Below are 19,564 nucleotides of genomic sequence, written 5' to 3'. Positions count from 1 at the left end.
ATCTCCTGAGCGGGAAAAGCTCAGAAGAGACAAAGATGGTGCCTGATCACAGATCCTGCCAGGCTCCTGGGCAGAGCTAGGCTTAGCTGTGCTGTGCCACGCCATGGCCCGAGGTGGCAGGGAATCTGCTGACCCCATTCTCTGCATGCTCCCGGTTCTCCAGCCTTCTCCTGTAACCCAGAGGAGGCTGGAGGCTTCCAAAAGCTCCCTTGACCTCCTAAGCTTCAGCTTCTTCATTGTTAAGTGGGGCCATAATGCACACCCCATATTTTATAGGGTTGCAATGAGGGATAAATGTGTACAAGGGCCCAGCCTGGTGAGTGGCTAGCAAATGGTAGCCGTTAGGCAACTGGCATGCGCAGCTTACCTAGCACTTTCACAGCTCTCTTCTCATCTGACTGGTAAGGGCATGATTATCGTCATTTTACCCATGAAGCAATTGAGGCCCTGAGAGATTACATAATTTGCCCAATGACGAATTGTAACTCCTGGCTTCTCATCCCAGCTCTACCACTTTACAGCTGTGTGCAACAGGGCAGGTTGCTCCACTCTCTGAGCTTCCAGGTCCTTGGCCATAGCATGGGGGCAATGCCACCTCCTCAGACAGCAGCAGTAAAGATGATGTGAGGCAGTAAAAGCTGACATGTTTCAAGCACTGGCCATGTATTAGCTCTGCCAAACACTACGTAGGTACGCAATTCCCCAGGGAAGTAGCTTTTATTATCTCCGCTTAATAGACAAGAACACTAAGATTCACCGTGGTTGAGTAATCTGCCCAAGGTTACACAGTCTGGAAGTGGAGGCTGCCACTTGAGCACTAAACTATCCAATACATAGCAAGTGCCCCGCACATGACAGCGCCTCAATCCCTGTCACATTCCCTTCCTTCTTCACCACCGTCTGTGCTGAGAGGGGCTGAAGTGAATAACATGAAAGTGGCCTCTCACATTTGGGTCTCCAGGATGGAGAGGAGGCAACCAGAGAAAGTCTCACCAAAGTGTGGAAAACTGGGAGGTGGGTGTGCAGAGAAAGCACAGCCAATCACAGATCCAGGGACAAGGGAGGGTGAGGGAGCTTCCCTCTCCCGCCCAGAGCGCAAAAGAGAAGTGAGGATAAACAAAAGGCTGACCTACTTTGCACACTGGGTAACAACCTCTGGAGTTCATTACCCTAAGAGGTAGTAATGACTGAAAGTATAAATCGCTTTTAGACCAGTTCCATAAGAAGTGATGATGGGAAACCAGAGTGCAGGAGAGGTGGTGTGCAAATGGCTGGCTGTTAGGGCTGGGAGCCCTGTAAGATCACCCAGGGAGGCCATCCCCTCCCCAAACAGCTGGGGAGGCCTGTGGCCCAGAGGGTAAGTGATCCGCCCGAGGCCACGCTGTGAGTTGGTATGGAAAAGGAAGATGGTCTGCAGCAGCCTTGAGGCTGGCAGTGTGCAGGCTCCCTGTCTAGGTGAGAGTCTGGCTTGCTTCACTCTCCCTCACTCCCCATGCAGGCTAGTTCTGGGCCTGCCTCTCTTTCCCATGAGGAATTCCTGGCTCTGCTCCTTCCAGCGCCGGGTCAGTGCACACTGGTAAACAGGTTCTCTCCACCCTTTACTGGCCTTGGTGCCCTGGGCCTCTGCCCAGCTCCACCCCGCTCAATGAAGAAATGGTTCCTTTGGCCACCAGCCTTGCTGGCTCCAAAATGCAAGGAATCCCTGCTCCCCCCCCCCCCCACACACACACACTCAGCTAGGAATTGCTCAGACCACAGCAGAAACCCCCAGGGCAGCTCTGACAACTGGGAAAGGTATGGAGGCTAGTTTCAACAAAACACATCCCTTCCCCAAACCCCAGGCTCTACCAGGCAGTGCTGCTTGCAATTGCTGGTGAGTGGGTCCCCAGACCACAGTCTCATCACAGGCACTCAGGGGCCACTGTAACTCATGTATGGCCCTCACCTATCCTTACCAAATTGCTAGATCTTACCAAAATTAGTCTTGACTTGTTGTTTGTATAAGGCCCCTCATCTGCCCAGACTCCTTCACGGCTCCCTAGTGCCCTCCTGTCCAACAGAAAGCTCAGGCCCTGGCTCTCAGGCCCTCCTATTCCCCTGCACATCCCTCCTTTCTCCCCTAGTCCTATGTCTAGGTGCCTCTCCTGAGCCACCCTCCCTTAATCCCCCTCCCCCATTCTAATTTGGTCCCACCATCTTAGGAGGCCTCTTTCAGAACTCCCTCTCATCTCTACAAAGCTTTTCCTAACTACTCCAGGGACAGAGCACGATCAGCCCCTTATTATATTCCACACACATCTCTCCAGAGCCTGAGAGAGGCCCTGAATCTACAAAGAGGAATAACATGCGGTCCCTGCCCTTGAGGAGGTCAGTCTGGCAGAGGAGACAGATGAGTGGGTAAATAACTAGCACACACAGAAGAAATGCTATCACAGAAGCACGTAAAAGGTGCTAGGAGACTGCAAGAAGTCCCTAGCGTGAAGGCAGGGCTGTTTGGGTTAAGTTTTAAAGGGGAGCTGACTTTTGAATTGGGGTTTGAAGGGTGACAGGAAGTAACCAGGCTGGGAAGGGGGAAGGACACATCAGGCAGGAGGCGCAGTGTGTGCGAGTGCAGTAGGAAAGGGCCTGGCTTGCCTGGGGAACGTGAGCAGTCCCGTGGAGCAGGTGCAGCTTCTCCACCCCCCTGTCCACTCCGCGGAGGCAGCATTCCATGAGAAGGTACATCCCCGGGGGCAGGGGCTCTGTTGGGCTCATTCTCTGCAGTGTGTCCCTGGCCTAGAATAGTGCCTGGTACCTCCTGGCGCTCAATAAACATGTGTTGACCAATTCATTAGCTTTGTGACCTCAGGCTTAATGTTGTCAGCAAGAGATGGGACTACTGTCCTCTACCTTGGGATCAGGTGGGTAAACACAGTGAGGGCTTGACAAAGGGCATCCTCTCTGGCCTAATGCCAGCTCTACAGCTTCCTCAAAGCCCAGCACAGGGATGAGCACAGATCTGCTTGACAATGAATGGCCTTTTACAACATTACAATTCTAATATTCAATTAACTTAACTGAATGTCTGTTATGACACTTGCCAGGCACTTGCCATGCACCAGACACTGTAGTCAGTACTTAACTTGCATTATTTCATTTAATATTCCTGACTAGCCTGTGAGACAGGTCCTTTAATTATCAATCCCCTTGTGCAGATGGGGAAACTCGGGTTTCCAGCAGGCCAAGTCCTCGGTGAGCAGGGGATGGCCCAGAAGTGAATCCAGGCTCTGCTCTTCTCTCGCTGTCACTCAACTCCAGTACTGAGTGATGTCCACTGGGCTGGGGGCACACAACCCTGCTCCCAGAGAGCCTGGAGGTCAGTGTACTCAGAGCCACAAACTGCATGATGCTTGACCCATCACTTTACCTCTCTGAGACTTAGTTTCTTCCTCTGTAAAATGGGATTATGATGATAAGTGTATCTCACAGAATTTAATGAGGTGGTGCAGGTGAAAGCCTGGTCCACCAGAAGGGCTCCTCTGTGAAATGCCATTACCATGGCTATGTTAGGAGGACAGAGGGGGTCACTCAGAGGCAGGACAGGAAGCTCAGCATAAAAGTCTACAAAAAACGCAGGAGAGTGGTGGGAATGATGAAGCAAACAGGGACTCCTTCCCCAAATGACTGCCAGGAGGGCAGAGGCCCCGGGCAGCACTATGGCTGCACGCCTTGAGTTGAATCTTTCAGAAGGCCCACCTCTGCTCTCACTTCTGCTTTGTCGTCACAGGCCAAGGAGAAGGAAGATCAGGCCCTCAGATAAGGGCCTTGTTCCCAGTGAGTCAGTAAGGAACCGGCGGGGGGATTCCCAACATGCCCTGGCAGGCCGGGAAGCTCCAGACCACAAGCTGATTGGAACCAGCTCCTGCCTAACCCCCAAAGCCCTGGGGTGGGTGGGCAGAGCAAGTGAGGGGAGTCAGATCTTCACACCCATTCTGCCTTGCTCCCTCACCATTATGCCAAAGGCCTGAGGTGAAATCACACTTGAATTGTGAGCGCCACCATCCTTCCATGGAACCCTCACTTTGTGGCAGACGTTGTGCTGGGTGCTTTACCAACACCATCACCATCACCATCAATCCTCATAACACCCCACCTCCCAATGCCAGCCTGGCCCATTTATAGACTCAGAGAGTCACATGCCTAGAAAGTGACAGAGCCAGGACCTGAAGGCAGGTCTGCTGGTGTCTTCAACCTGGGCTCTCCCAGGACCAAGTTTAGATTCTCCCTTCTTGTGAAGCCAAGACAAGGGGGAAGGGAAAGAAGCAGTGTCCTCCAAAAGTGGTAGGCCAGGAAGGATCACTTCTGGACACACAGTGCCCACGGCCCAGAGTGCACTGAGGAGGAACAAGAGCCCTCCACACTTATGCTCCCTCGCTAGGTAGGCCCCTCACAACCCAGCTGCTCGTCTTGGGGTACATGTGAGGGGCTGTGTGTGGAGACCTGGGACAGGAGTTGTGCCATCTATCATAACAACTCAGCAACAAAAACAACCCGAGAAGCTTGTTAGGAGAAATGCAGACACTTGGAGCCGGGCTGAAGTCCTAAGGCTGGGACAAGGAGTGGGAGGAGAGGCCACATGGTGGCCACCAGCCACTTGGTAAGCCAGTATAAGATGGAAAATTGGGAAGGAGTCGTCCTGAGTTCCAGGCCCAGTTCCATCCCTTGCTCAGCCTCAGTTTCCTTGTCTGTAAACAGGGTAAAATAACATTAATACTTGCTCTACTAATTTCCCACTGTTGCTATAAGGGTTACCGCAAGGCAACAGGAATGAAAGCACTTGCAGACTAAAGAGCTAGACAAACCAAAGCATCCTTTGATGGGCTTCTACCCCCAAAGGCATGAGGGCCACTGGTCCTGCGCACAAAGAGAGGTCCTCGTACAAGAGGAACAGAGCATGGTGGAAGCACTGGCTTCTGTGGGAAACGCCGTGATGACCCCTCGCACTTGGGTGGTACCCCACAAAGAACTTCCCAAAGCATCTTTCTTTTTTTTTTTTTTTTTTGAGACACAGTCTCACTCTGTTGCCCAGGCTAGAGTGAGTGCCGTGGCGTCAGCCTAGCTCACAGCAACCTCAAACTCCTGAGCTCAAGGGATCCTCCTGTCTCAGCCTCCCGAGTAGCTGGGACTACAGGCATGCACCACCATGCCCGGCTAATTTTTTCTATGTATATTTTTAGCTGTCCATATAATTTCTTTCTATTTTTAGTAGAGATGGGGTCTCGCTCTTGCTCAGGCTGGTCTCGAACTCCTGAGCTCAAACGATCCGCCCACCTCGGCCTCCCAGAGTGCTAGGATTACAGGCGTGAGCCACCGCGCCCGGCCGCAAAGCATCTTTCATATACTCCAAGGTCAGTCTCGGAATGTTAGATAGAAGTAGACAGCTTCAACATTATCCCATAAAAAATGTTTTATTACGTGGGGGAAACTGAGTTTTAAAGAGATTAAGCAACTTTCTCAAGGTCACACAGCTAGTTAGTAGCTCGGTGAGGCCCAGGACACCAGGCTCCCATCCCTGCTTCGGCAGTCTTTGTTTATGCTGCGCTCCTAATCCAGTTATCTCACTCGATCCTCACAATCCTTCCTACACTGCCACACCTGGAACTGCTTGTTTACTAGCTGACTTCCCTGCTGGGCTGTGAGTCCTGTGAGCAGGACAAGGTCCGTATCCTGAGCCTAGCACAGGGCTGCACATGTAAACGTGCTGGATGAAAAGGAGGGAGGATCAGTCCCGTGGTCGGGGCAGCCTGGGCCCTGTGCCTGGTTCAGAGGGCTTTCTCACACACAAGCCGAAATCCACATATCCAGCCGGACTCTCTCATCTCTGAGAAGCCGCTGGTGTTGCCCCTAAGTAGTGCTGAGGGGTTTGCTTCTCACAGGTGCTGGACTTGCTTGCGCTGTCCCAGCTCAGGCACCAGCTCCAAGAACAGAATAAAGACACTAGGTGAGGTCCAGCAGGCCCTCAGCTGCCATCTGCTTCCCCTTGATGAGTTTCTGCTGTGCCCAAAGGCCCAAACCTACCCCCCCGCAGGTGCCATGCCACCCTAAGGTAGGTCTTCCATGCCCTCAGGCCTCACCCTTCTCTCCTTGGAGAGCAGCCTGGTTCTCCTTGCAGCCCTCCTTGCCATCCGGTATGTTTACCAGGCAGAGACCACAAAGCTCAGTACTGCCCATCCCACTCCCTCCCCAACCTGGTCAGCTAACCAGCTCTCCTGCTGGAGGGAGACAAAGAACCCCTTGATGTGCCCTTGGCATGCCAGCCATGCCAGGCACCTTGGGGAGCCCGGGGCTGTGACACAGCAGAGTCAGCAAGATCTCACTGCCCTCTTCAGAGAAAGGCCATAGCTGATCTTGCCCCCTGTAGCCAGAAGGCTCCAAAATGGGCTCTGTGAGAGGCCAGGGCCACTTCCCACCTCCCCGTCAGTCCACAGTCAAGAGTCCTAGTCAGGAGCCAAGCCCTAAAGATTTGCCGGCCTCTTCATCCTCATAGCTGCAGATCTCTTCCAGGTCTCACCGCAGCCCTTTGGGCTACCCTGGATCCTCCCAGTAGGAGTCACTGCCTGCGGTCCAGCTCCTGTTTACACCGCCTTCCACCCTGGACTAACCTTCCTGAAACACAGGAGGCCTCAGCCTCACACTCACGGCAAGACTCGACTGCCCAACCCACTTCCCTAGCCTACCCTTGCTTCCCGTCATCCTCCTGCCTCCCACTCTTCTTGTCACCTCTGCTCTTCACACACTACATGCTCAAACAGTGGTTTCTGGGAGGGACTTTGCACATGGGTCCCCTCCCACCCCTTCCCTTCCCATGCCCTTTCTTGCCCCTTCAGAGGCCTGGATCAAATGCCACTTCTTTCCAGGCTCCTGTAGGTGGGGCTGGCTCTGCTTCCAGAGCAACCTCATGCCTCAATTACAGCCTTTATCACTCAACACCGTAAAGATCTGTTTGTGGTTCTAGTTTCCAACCAATCTGTGAACCCCTTGAGGGCAACAAGACACAGAAGTCTTGTTCAGTTCTGTACCCCTAGTCCCAATCATGGGTCTGGCAGAGTAGGTGCTCAATAAATGTTTGGTAAGTAAGCTCACTGCTGAGATGGATAAGCTGGCAAAAGTAAGCCTTGGCTTGTTCTCCAGGCTGCTGAGTTTGCTGCCTTCTTCCCTACCTGAAGAGGAGCAAAGAGCTAAGCTGCGACAGCCACTGAGGAGCGGGACAGGACACGACACAGAATGGAGGAGGGTGGGATGTGGGTAGGAGAGATGGGGAAGGGAAGGGTAAGAGAGAGAAAGCCAAAGTTGGCAGCTGCCCTGAAATCCTGGGTGGGAACTTCTAAGCAGGTTAAGCATAAGGAGCGTTGATTTGCCAGTGGGGCAGCCAGGACACTTTTCTCCCTGCCAGGGAGTGTCCCTGGGCCAGGAGAGCAGCAGATTTACCAGGGGCAGACTAATCAGCTAAAGGAGACCTTCTCCCCATCAAGCGTGCTGCCTGCAGGATAAAGAAAGTGACCAGCTAGGGCAGTGGCAATGGGTGGATGACTGCAGGGCTCGCTGCTCTAGTGGGCAATGAATGCATCCTGGGCCTAGAGGCTCACTTGGCTTGCCAGCGAGGAAGAGAATGGGCAGTGCCACAGCTGGAGGAGCACTGGGCTGAGAGTCGGAAGACCTGAAATCCCTCTCTGATCTGGCTCCACTGTTAACTAACTGCAAAGGTTATCCAAGCTTCAAATTCCTCGTCTGCACAAGGAACAGAATCCCTGCTTTATCTACAAAGAAACACTACTTCCAAAAGGCACAGGCTGGACATCAAATTCAGATGACCATCATGCAGCATTTTGGGGACAAGACCCATGCAGTGTGGATTCTGGCCACGCTTCCAGGGCCTCCCCAGGGATCTTCCTCCCTCGGCCTTTCTCCTAGGCCATGGACTTTCCCTGTACTGAGACCTGCCTTGCCCTCCACACTGGGATGGGGAGGTAGCCAGGTTCCTGCTAACTCCTGCCCTGGGTGTGGGGGCCTCAGAGACAAGTAAGCACCTGGCACCCTGCCTGCTGTCACCTTAGCAAGGCTTAGTCACTGGATTTAATGTCGAGAAACAGGTGCCAGTTCTACCATTTACCAGCTGGCACACCACGGGCGCTTTCTTCTCAGGTCTTCAGTGTGTTTATCTACAGACTGGGGATAACCGCTCCTCTCTGGGGAAGTGAGGGCTCACTCCTGCCCACGGGGGCTGGACCTCACTGACACTCATCATCACAGCCTGAGGTGGGAAGTAGAAAATGAAAAGACAGGATCACTAGCCACTCCAGTCTGTAAGAGGGGGAACATTCTGAGCTGGGCTCTTTTCAAATATCAGTTCACTTAAGTCTCACAACAACCCTGCAAAGTTAGTATTATCATAACCATTTTGCAGGTAAGAAACTGAAGATCAGAGAGGTGAAACATGTCCAAGGTCGCACAGACAGCCAGACTCCAGAGCTTATGTGAGGAGGGAGCACAAAGCACCTTCCTTCCCCCACCTCCGTGTAAACAGGTTGGGTGGCTGGACCAGAGCCAGGCCTCGCTGCCCCTCTAGAGGTCCTGTTTCAGATCCAGATGCTGGGAGCACAAAACATCAAGCAGGCCCCACCGCCTTATCTCTTTCCCACAGCTTAGGGTTTCCTAGCGGGCGGGCACACCGGCACCTTCCCAGGATAGCAGCTGGTGCACCGGCCCCCTCCTTTACCAGTCAGGTCTTGTCTGAGGCCCTCGAACATCCCACAGGGCCACCAAACTGGATTTTCATCTGAGGCTGACAGAAGGGAAAGAGGAGAGAAAATGGGGGGGCCTGTGGTACAGAGCCACAGATCTGGACCCCACATGTACAACTGCCTCCTTCCAGATGGGCCACCCAAGGACCACCCCACGCTCTCCTAAGACCTGTAATTGCTCAAGAAAAGTGGATGCTCTGAGCTTAAGAACTGGAAAAGGTGATGGGAAGGCAAGGAGGCAAGCTCTGGCCTGCCAGGGCCCTGGCCCCATCCCAACAAAAACTGGCACAGATCAAACAATAGGGATGCCAATTAAGCCAGTTCTACAATTTCCAAAGTTGCAGGGCTGCCACAGTTGGCCAGTAGTGGAGGGCCCAGGGAACAGGGAACTGAAGAAGGCAACATTGCTATTCCAGATGTTTCTCCCTGGGCCTAGCTCAGATCCCTCACTCCCCTAACAGGAAGCCAACACCCACGGGATCCCAGAGACAGAGCTCCTCACTCATCTGGCCTGCAGACTGAGGCCGGGTGGGAAGCTTCAGCCTTAGGAAGCCAGTCCTGACAACCACATGGGAAAAGGAGAGGGAGGTCAGGGATCACCTCTCTCAGGCCATCTCCCTCAGACCAGGAGGCCTGGTATACAACTTGCAGCCTTCTTTCCCTTCCTGACCACCTCCTCTATGCTGCAGAAGGGACACCAGACAAGTCTGTTCTTCTTCCTACCCCAAAGTGATAGGAAGGGTAACATCACTCCTCCCACCCTTCCTTGCTGGGAACACATCTTTCTTTTCATCTGGTCCTTCTCGGGCTTCAGTGCTCAGCTCAGTCTCCAGTCAAGCCAGCACTAATGCTGCCAGCACCCTGGTCTGTGCCTACAATACCCACAGGGTCATTTGCTGCCTCTGGCTACTCCTCAAGAGCAGGCAGGGACCAACTCAGTTCCATCAAAGGTTCCCTGCATAGCAGGCTTAAAAGACAGACAAGGTGAAGAAGTGGAAAGGCCTAGGGCTGGGAATCAGGAATTTCAGGTTCAATTCCCAGCTTTGCTCCTAATAGACTGAAGAGAGGCTAATCACTTTTCTCAGGCCTCCTTAGTTTACCTATCTGTGTGATGATGGCTATCTCTAAGGTCACCCTCAGCTTTCTGACTTGAAATGTCTATCAGTAAATCATCCAGTAAATAAATATTAATGCAGCATTCACTCCACCACAGGCCTGAGGAAAAAAGGTGAATAATCTGGTTCCAGTTCTAAAGCTGATCAGCCTAATGAACTGGTAATGACAACACACTAGTACCCTTCTGGGCCATGCCTGTCAGCCTCCTTCACTGCTGGGGGAGTCAGAAGTGCTGAGCCCAGCCAGAGAAGGTGAGGCAGGTTCCTGCTAAGAACATTCTGTTCTACCTGTCTGGCACCTGATTTCCTGCAGGGACCACAGGCTGTATTTATGGATGATGAAGGTGGTAGCAACTGTACTGACCTAAGAGTCTGAAACCCTGAGCTGGATTCAAGTCCTGGTTCTGCCACTATGCTGTGTGATCTTAAGCAAGTTATTCGCGTCTCTGGGCCCCAGTTTCCTCATCTGTGTAGTAAGTAAGGGCTAAGCTAGTCAATCTTTTAAGATCACTCCCAGCTCAAATAGTCTATGATTTTTTTTTGATCTATTCATGTCAGGTACCTAATAGCCACCTGAGCAAGGTAGCCTCTGACTTTGCTTTCTTCCCCATCCCACCAATCCCCAGCAAATGCCAAAACCAAACAGTCTGAGACAACCTTTGGCCCAGGGTAGCTGAAATGGACCTTTAATCTGGAGCCAGAGTCCTCACCACCTCCACTGCAGCCATCAGTGCTAATGTTTCACTTCTCTGGACAGCACATGGATTCCTAGCCCTCAACCACAAGACTGGGTTCAGGGCGGTCACCCTGAAACTTCCCATAACTTCCCCTCCAAGGCCTTGCGTAGGGACTTACTCTTGGCTTTTTTGAAATCACAACAAAAACTAAGCAGGGAACATCTAAACTTTCAGATACCAGAGGTTTTAGGTTGACCAAAAAGCTCAAGAAAGTGAGGCAGGAAAGAGGAGGAGACCTGGGATCCCACTTCAGCCCCAGCCCTACCGACACTAGCGATGTACAGGGCGTCTGCAGAGCCACATCCTGGGTTTGCGACTGTGGGGTGGGGAAGACAGATGTCTGGCTGCGTGGTCGGGGACTACAGCCAAAGGGAGGTGCTCCCACTGGGGCCTCTCTCTGCCCACAAATACCAGAGATATGCCCTCATTTTTCTCCTCATTTCTCAGACCCGTAGAAGGAAAAGAAAGGAAACTAACAATTTCTGGGCTACTACTTGTGCCAGACAGTGTGCTAGGCACCTTTGCATACCTGATCTCATTTAACCTCCACACTAATGTTGGAAGTAGGTGTTACTGATGCCCTTTATGGTAAGTAAATAGGCTCAGAGATTCAGGATCTTGCCCAAGGTCACACAGCCAGCAAGTATGATTTGGAAGTCTGGCCTTCTTCCACTATATCACACTGCTCTGCACCCTAAGACTGGCTGACTGCCCAATAAGCATGTAGTAGGAATTCTCTTTTTCTTTTTTTTTTGTCCATATTGGCCACATTATTAGGAACAATGTAGTAGGAATTCTCATGCCCTAGAATTCACCAACAAATCTGAGCTCTTCTTTCCAAGCTCCCACAAATGCAACTGGGAACTCCTTTCCCAGCTCTCAAGATCACATCCCTCCCTGGGCCCTAATCCCTGGTGACTGCTCCCCAATTCAAAATCACACCCTAAATCTCTTTTGGGTTCTCAGAAGCTGATCCCTGGGGACTGTGACAAAGCACCGTGACAAGGGATCAGAATGAGGGGTGCTCTCTGAGTCCTGGGCTGGACCTGGCTTAAGCTGCTGTAAGCAAGTGAGGAGGGGCTGGAGGAGACAGATCCAGTAGGTAGCAGGGAACTCCCCTTAGGGGAGGAGCCTAGATTTCTCAAAGGGGGAGGAGGCCTGGTGAATAAAGAGGCTTTGGGGCTGGAGAAAATCCCGGAAGTGACCTTTATGGGGCTGCTTGTGTGGGGTGGGGTTCTCAGATACTGTCAAGGCACTTCCTTAAGTCATGAGAGAGGCTGGGGGAACCTTGGACAGGCACATCTGGTCAGAGAAGTCGGGGAAAGGTACCCTCTGGAGTAGGGTCAGGGCTGGGCCCCACGGGCCTGCACTGGTAATTGTCAGAGGCTGTCTCTGTTGAATGGGAAGCACATGTCAGGAGGGAGCCTTGTCAGTTCTGTGCACAGCACTGGTCTCATGTGACAGGACAGCTGAGATGGCAGTGGGATCTGGAGTCCCTCGGGGGTCTGCCAGCCTGTGCGTACAATCTGAAGACTGGGCTCAGGGGGTTCAGTGTGGCAAAGCTTGGAGGGAAGGTTCTGCTCCACTGCCTCACATTTCTCTGTCTGCCAGCTGGGTGCCCAGGTGCTCTAGGGGTGGGGCATCTGGGTGTGCTATATGAACAGAAACCCTGCTGTCTCCCTGCCTGCTCCCCCCACCCAGACCTGTGTTTTGGGAGGAGGGGCATGTCCCCACAGCATAGGTGGAGTCTGCCTGCTGGCTCCTCTGGCTGTTGGAGCTGACAGTCTGTCCCGGAGGGGAGGCACTGTCACCCTATAGGTGGTACTGGGAAGGGGCAGTATGGGCCCACCTGTTGCCAGGGGCAGTAGAGAAAGCTGTCTTTGAGGGGGGAGGGGAACACTCTCTGAACCTTCCGTGGGGGGAAGGGACGGTCTGTCCCGGGATGGTACTGTCTGTGAGGGAGCACACCAGTGTCAGTCCCTCCAGAGGGCTGTGTGCCCGGAGGTAAGGGTCAGTCTGTCCTGGGATGGGGGCAGGGCGGCCAGTCCCTTCGAAGTCTGCCTAAGGTCTCCTGCAGTGGAGGCAGGGGGCTGGTGAGGCAGGCTGTCTGCGGGTTGTGGGGCAGGGGGGAGAAATGGAAAATATCTGTTTGGGGGGTGGCACCAGCCATCTGTGAGCCTGTCAGGGGGTGGCAAAGTCAATCAGCCCTAAGGCCAGGGTGGCAGCGGTGGGTTAGGGGGGTGTCTGTCGTTCTGTCCCGCAGTTGAAGGGAGAGCACTGTGGGGGCCAGTCTGTCTTGGGGTCGGGGGGGGGTAGGGGAGAGCCGCTGTCGCCCGTCGGTCCCTAGGTCGGAAGTAGGATTGCCGAAGGGGGGCGGGTCTGTGGGAGAAGGAGGGAGGTGGGGGTGGGGCAGGGGGAGAAGGGGTGGGTTGTCTCTGCTCGGGAGGGGGACATGCCGGTCGGTCCCGCGGGCGGCTCTGTCCGAGTCCAGGGCCCCCCCCGCGTGGATACCGCGCCTGGTCCCGACCCCCGGCGCTACTCACGCGCCCTCGGCGCCCTGCGAGCCCACGATGAAGCCGAACTTGTCGATGCGGCGCTCTGCGAAGCCGTTGGCCTCGGAGTCGGAGCCGAGAGAGCTGAGCTCGTCGGCGGCTGCGGCGTCGGGGCCCTGGACCAGGCTCTCCCGGGTCCCCGACAGGCTCCCGCCGGCCGCGGGCGCGCGCGGCCCATTCTCTCCGTTGCTCTTCGCCATCCCGGCCGCGCCCGCCGCCTGAGCCCCAGCGGCCACCTCAGCCACCTCAGCCGCCTGGCCGCCGCTGCCGCCGCCGCCCCGCCCACGCGCTGTGTTCATTGGCTGCCGCAAGGCTGCGGGCGGAGCTTTAGGCCCACTCGGGAGCTCCCGCCCCCACGCCCAATGGGCGCCGGCGACCCCGGGCCCCGCCCACCTCCCCCATGCTGGCGCCAACAGGCCCGACGTGAGGGGGCGGGGCAGCCGTCTCCTCACCCCTCCTTCCCGGGCTGCCAATCACAAGAACTCACCTGGACGAGCTCCTTCGGCCTTTCCTGGTTGGCCCCAGGCCTGGCCTGTCACCTGCTGCTGCGCTGAAGCCGGAGGCCAAAGGCTTCCGCCAGGGATTCCTCATCTGCCTCCTGAGCCCCGCTCCTCGCGAGACCCCAGGGACGTGGGTGGGGATTGTTTCACCCATTCACTTATGAGGAACTCTGAGGAGACCTAAATGGGTTCAGCGACTCTCCCAGGGTCTCAGAGCTGCTTAAGGCCTGAGATAGAAGTTTGGCAACCCCATCCCCCTGCTGACTGCTTCTGGAGCTTTAAATTAGCTCGTGGGAGACGAGTAATACCAATGACCAATAATAATAATAATAATGACCAACATTTATTGAGCCACAGGCACTGCCCTGAGGTCTACCTACTTTCTCTTGTAATTTTTTTTCCCAACTGTTTTATTGATATAATTAACGTACCATATATTCACCTATTTAAGATGTGTAATTCAATGGTTTTCAGCGTATTTACACAGTATGCACCCATCACCATAATCTAATTTTAGCACAGTTTCATAACCCCAAAAAGAAACTTCTACCCATTAGCAGTCACTCCCCATTCCCCAGTCCCTGGCAACCACTAATCTACTTTGTGTCTCTATAGATTTGCCTATTGTATTTGCCTATTATATTTCATGTAAATGGAGTCATATAATGTCTTTTGTGACTGGCTTCTTTCATTTAGCATTATGTTTTCAAAGTTGATGTCACAGCATGTATCAGTTTCTTCATCCCCTTTTACGGCTGAATAATATTCCATTGCATGGATATACCACATTTTATTTATCCATTCATCAGTGGCATTTGGGTGTTTCTGGTTTGGGGCTATTACGAATAATGCTGCTTTGATCATTCAAGTAGCTTTTGTGTGGGCATATATTTTATTTTCATTTCCTTTGGGTAGATATCTAGGAGTGTAATTTCCAGGTCATATGGTAACTCTGTTTAACCTTTTGAGAAACTGGCAAACTGTTTTCCAAATTGGTTGCACCATCTCTTTTGTAATCTCTTAGCAATGAGGTATATACTATTATTAGTTCCATTTCACAGTTAAGGGAACTGAAGTGCTGGCAAGTCAAGCCTACTGCCTATGGTACCAGAACTAGCTTGTGGCAGAGACAGGATTTGAACCCAGCTCTTTAACAACTGCTTATATTGGGAGGGATGGGCCAATTTTATCTATATATATTTAGCCCCCAGCAGCCAACTTCTGACCGCATAGATTGTCAACTCCTGGAGCTATAATGATAGCTCCTCCCTTAAGTCTAGTACTTTATGGTTTACAAGTCACAACCATGTTGTTGTCTGACACTCCACTGCAGACCTGTGGGAGAGAGAGGCCTAGAGAGAGGAAGGGACTGAGGACTCAGGCCTGGCTGCAGGGCCTGGGACAGGCTGCTAAGGGCTGCAAGAGGGGAGTCTTAAGCCTTGAGTGATTTCACCAGCCGTTTCCTTGATGCCTCATGGCCCAGACATTCTTGAAGACTTCATTGTGTGGTTCTCACATTCCATGGGCTTCTGGTTTTCCATAAACAGGGAAACAGCAGACATGGGAGTGGGCACAGGCTATTTTGGTCTTAAACCCTCAGTCTAGGAGGATGTTCCTCCCTCTCCAGTGGCTCTGGTGTGGTAGGCTTAGTCCCATCTCTCAGTAAGGGCAGAGTGGGCCTCACCCAGGAAAGGGAGAGAGGAGCTAGATATACCAGGAGCAGATGTGAAGCCCCAAGCATGGCAAAGCAAAGTATTCACAACTCTTTGACTTCATAATTCTGGTCCTAGGGTCATATCCCAAACATGTTCTTACTCAGCTTTGAGAGGGCACATATACAGAGATGTTCACCCCAAGAGTATTTAGGGTGGGGTGCAGCTTAGAGGTCCCTGAATGTTCATCTCTGGGAGACAGGATAGATGTTACTCCAGATAAGGCAATAATGCTCCAGCTTCTTCTCATTCTCTTATATCAAATGACCTAGGATTCAAATTTCTGCTCTGGCCTTGAGCAAATCACTTTTCTCTCATTTCCTCATCTGTAAAATGATAATACTGACAAAGAACTGTTCTGGGACTTCAGTATGACAATATATGCTAAGCATCTGGCACATGGAGATGCCCAGTAAATAGGAGCCAGGAGTAGTGGCATTTGTAGTTTGCAAAGCATGTGCAAATTTATTATTATCTTGAGTGTTCCCCACCACAGCCTGTGGCTGCAGCAGGAGAGTTTACCCAATTTAATCAATGGCACATGGCTTGGAAGACTTTACTTCATGCCTGTGCCCCTCGACAACTGGGTGTTCTTCTGCAAAACTGCTTAACATTTTAGAATCTCATTTTCCTCTTCTGAGAAACTGGGATGTCAAAATTACTTGGTGAAGTCAATTAGCTATGCCTCTGAAGCCTCCAGTACATAGTAGGCACTTAATAAAGATTACATTTCTTTGCTTCCTTCAAACTCGAGAGCTCTGTAACTTATTTTAATATAACCAATGCTCTAGTAAATGAGACAGTAGTCTTGGCCCAATAGTTTACAATCCAACATGACCAAGCATAGAACATTAATCAGGCAGCGTGAAGAAAATAAAGCTGGGTAAGACATAGAAAATGCTAGGGTAGGGGGCTGAGGGAGGGATGGAAATGATGGAGCCCTTCTAAGGGGGACCTGGGAGAATAGTGTACAAGAAGCAGGGCAGCAGGGGCAAAGCTTCCCCTTGAAGGAGAAGCAGGCTCAAAAGATGGTGTAGTTAGATTGGTGTGAAAAAGCAGGGGAGCAGCGAACAAATGAATAAATGATCAAAAAAGAATGCCCTGCATAATCACGTGGTTCACTGGAATACAAAATAAGAGGCCTTAGGCAATGCAGTGAAACATCCCGGTGAACCGGCTCTTGTAGACATTCTTTTAAAGATGAGAGATGCTTCCCAGGGCTACAGGAATGTATTGATATCCTTTATTCATAACAGCAGGGTTGAGGGCCAGAAGGTAGACAGCAGGTGCCCAGCAGCCTATGAAGAGCAGGCAAAGCGTCAAGTGTATTTATCCCATTGTGGAGACTAACAGTTAAGAATCTTTTGGTCCAAACAGCAAAAAACCCAACTCAAACAGGCTTAAACTGTATTTAGTGGGTCCCATTAGCTTAAAATAATTCATAGTGTAAGCTTCAGGAACAGTCTGATCCAGAGGTTGTATCACCAGCACTATAGTCTTATTTTTCCTTTTTTCTTTGTATTCCTTCCTGTGGCTGCTTCATGCTCAAGCTAGAGCCCCTCATGACAGCAGCTCCAAGCCTCACATCCTTCCTCACACATCCACACAAGTGTTCTGGTAGGTTCTGTTCAATTGTAAGGAGGCTGCATTCCCTCATGGGTCAATCATTTATACTGGGTCACATGTCTATCGCTGAACTAAAATCACCACAGTTCAGAAATAGGGAACACTGACAGGCTTAATTCAACAGTTGTACTTTCTCTGTAATGATATAAAAATAAAGAATGGAAGTTTATCTTTTTAAATAAATTTTTTTTTCAGACAGGGTCTTGCTATGTTGCCCAGGCTGACCTCGAACTCCAGAGCTCAAGCAATCCTCCTGCCTCAGCCTCCCAGGTAGCTGGGACTACAGGCACGTGCCACCACACCTGGCAGGAGTTTATCTTGTCCTGCTTCATGGATTGAAGGGCCCAGGGGTACCTAGAATTGTTTGCTTCTGTGCTTATTAAAACATAAGAATGCAAAATAGTTAAGAGCAAATACCCAAGAGTTAATGATCGTAATTCCAAGATCTTACATTTTACTTTTATTTTTAAAAAGTAAACTTCTGAAAATCTTATATACTAGTAGTATATGTACCCACGTATACCCTTAAATATCAGATATGTTTTGCCTTTCCAATTTCTAATTACAGGGATACTATGTATGCTTGCTATAGTTACAGTATATAGATTTCCATTCAAGTTATGGCCTAACATAACCTAATGTAACTGTTGTATATATTCTCAGACACCATATAATTTTAAAGTGAAATGGATCTGATCATTAGTGGCCTCCCCTGAGCTACATAACGGCTACTCATTCCAAGCAGTGGGTGGAATTAAAAGTGACATTTCTTTAATGTCTATGACTCCGGGAGCCCTGAGTGCAAGTCTTTAAAATTACAGTGACTCTGAAAGTGTCAAGTTCTATCCCACCGGGTTTTCCCAGCAGTCCCACAACAGGAATAGCTCTTCCTATGTCACAGTCTGCTCAGGTAGAGCAGTGCACACAGTGCGGTCACCAGGAGCAGATGAGCTGCTTTGGCTTTCCAGAGCCTTAACTGGCTACTGACCTTGGGTATTCCACCTCCTTTTAAAAGTGGGGCAGATAATCTTCAGGAGATTGCAATAAGAATCAGAAAAGCTGTGCAAGCAGCTTTGTAACAGCAAGGCGCTACCTACATGCTGCAGGCCCTAAACGGGAAGTGCAGTACTGGGCCTGTGGCCACTGATGGTCAAAAGGCTTCATGGTCAATGGGCTTTCTGCAACTGAGCAAGCCAGGACAGATGTTCATTCAGCAGCTCTGGGAAACAGGGTTCGCTCCTCAGAAGGTGGCTCAAAGGGCCCATTCACTCACATTCCGCCCACCATTCCTGGCCTCCAATCACAGCCTCAGCCGTGGAGGCCCTGCGGGGTCAGCCAGTCTGTGGAGGCGAGTGCCCTGACACCATGCCCTGACCCCCACTTCTAAGAAGGAAAGGAGAACTTGGAGTGCGGGAGTCCCCAAGGTCTCCTGACCCCCCTCCCTCTGGGAATGAGTCTCAAGTAGTACTTGGGGGATTTCTGGTGTTGACCATGGAGAAGCGACCAGCAGTGGGCTCACTTTAGGAACCTAAACCATGAAGCCCACTTCAGGAAGCCACATTTCATCTCTGGCCCCTGGAACAAACTTCCAGCAACCAGGCAGGAGGCAAATGCCAGACAGGGTGAGAAATGACATCCTATTAACCAAGTTAAATATGCAAGAGGTCCAGCAATTTGTAATGGAGCCGCACAACTGGCACTGCAGATAGGCTGTCTGAGTCCTAAATCTGAAGTTGAGGGCTTTGAGCTTGGCTGAGGGGGAAAGGCAGGGATAGGGTGGTGACTAGAGAGGCTGGTTCTATGACCTTGGGAATGATTTCACCTCTTTGAGCCCTGGAGATGACCTGATGAGGCGGCTAGGAGGATCAAATGGAGGGACTGAAAATAAAAAGCACTGGGAACCCTCAGGGGCGCGCGCGCGCACACACACACACACACACACACACACACACGAGATCTGCAGGGAACCTTCAGGGGCCACACACACACACACACACACACACACACGATCTGCAGGGAACCCTCAGGGGCTACACACACACAGACAAGATCTGCAGAATGAAATCAGCTTTAGCTTTAAAAGCAGGAAACTGTTAACAACAGGCTCTCACCTTCCTCCCCCTGAACACCCACAGTTGCGCCTATCTCCATGATAGCTCGATTCCAAAAATAATAGCCTATGGCTGGCCCTTATTCAGGCACCAGGACTATGACAAGTGTTTTGCACCCATTCTCTTTTCCCCTTCATACTGTGTGACTGTGGGCATGAAACTGACCCTCTCTGTGCCTCAATTTACTCAAGTGTTAAACAGGAATATTCACATGAGGATTACATGCGTTAGAATTTTAGAGTACTTAGAATAGTAAAGAGTAAGTTAAATTTTATAAAGTCCTTAGAACAGTGCATGACCTTGGCACAATTAAGTATTAAATAAATACATTTTAAAGAAACCTTATCATATCCACACACTGGTGAGGCACCTGCCCAGGGCCACAGAGCCAATCAGGCGATGGGTGATTCCAGGCCTGCAGAAAACCACTA

The 19,564-nt window shown here is 51.4% G+C and overlaps 1 protein-coding gene across 2 annotated transcripts in view; it reads right to left on the bottom strand.

Annotated features, from left to right (window-relative positions):
* Nucleotides 1-13,430, bottom strand: part of TBC1D10A (TBC1 domain family member 10A) — a 30,277-nt gene extending 16,847 nt beyond the window's left edge. The window contains exon 1 of one of the 2 annotated variants that reach the window (XM_069497171.1): nucleotides 13,176-13,430. In XM_069497171.1, coding sequence (XP_069353272.1) covers nucleotides 13,176-13,384 — 209 coding nt within the window. In that variant the 5' untranslated portion in view covers nucleotides 13,385-13,430. The remainder of the gene's footprint in view (nucleotides 1-13,175) is intronic. The other variant, XM_069497170.1, reaches the window with a different exon arrangement.
* Nucleotides 13,431-19,564: the final 6,134 nt, after the last annotated feature.

This window comes from Eulemur rufifrons, chromosome 21, assembly GCF_041146395.1.
Source record: "Eulemur rufifrons isolate Redbay chromosome 21, OSU_ERuf_1, whole genome shotgun sequence".
Lineage (NCBI taxonomy): Eukaryota > Metazoa > Chordata > Mammalia > Primates > Lemuridae > Eulemur > Eulemur rufifrons.
The sequence above is the reverse complement of the archived record's forward strand: the minus strand, read 5'-3'. Positions and strand labels throughout refer to the sequence as shown.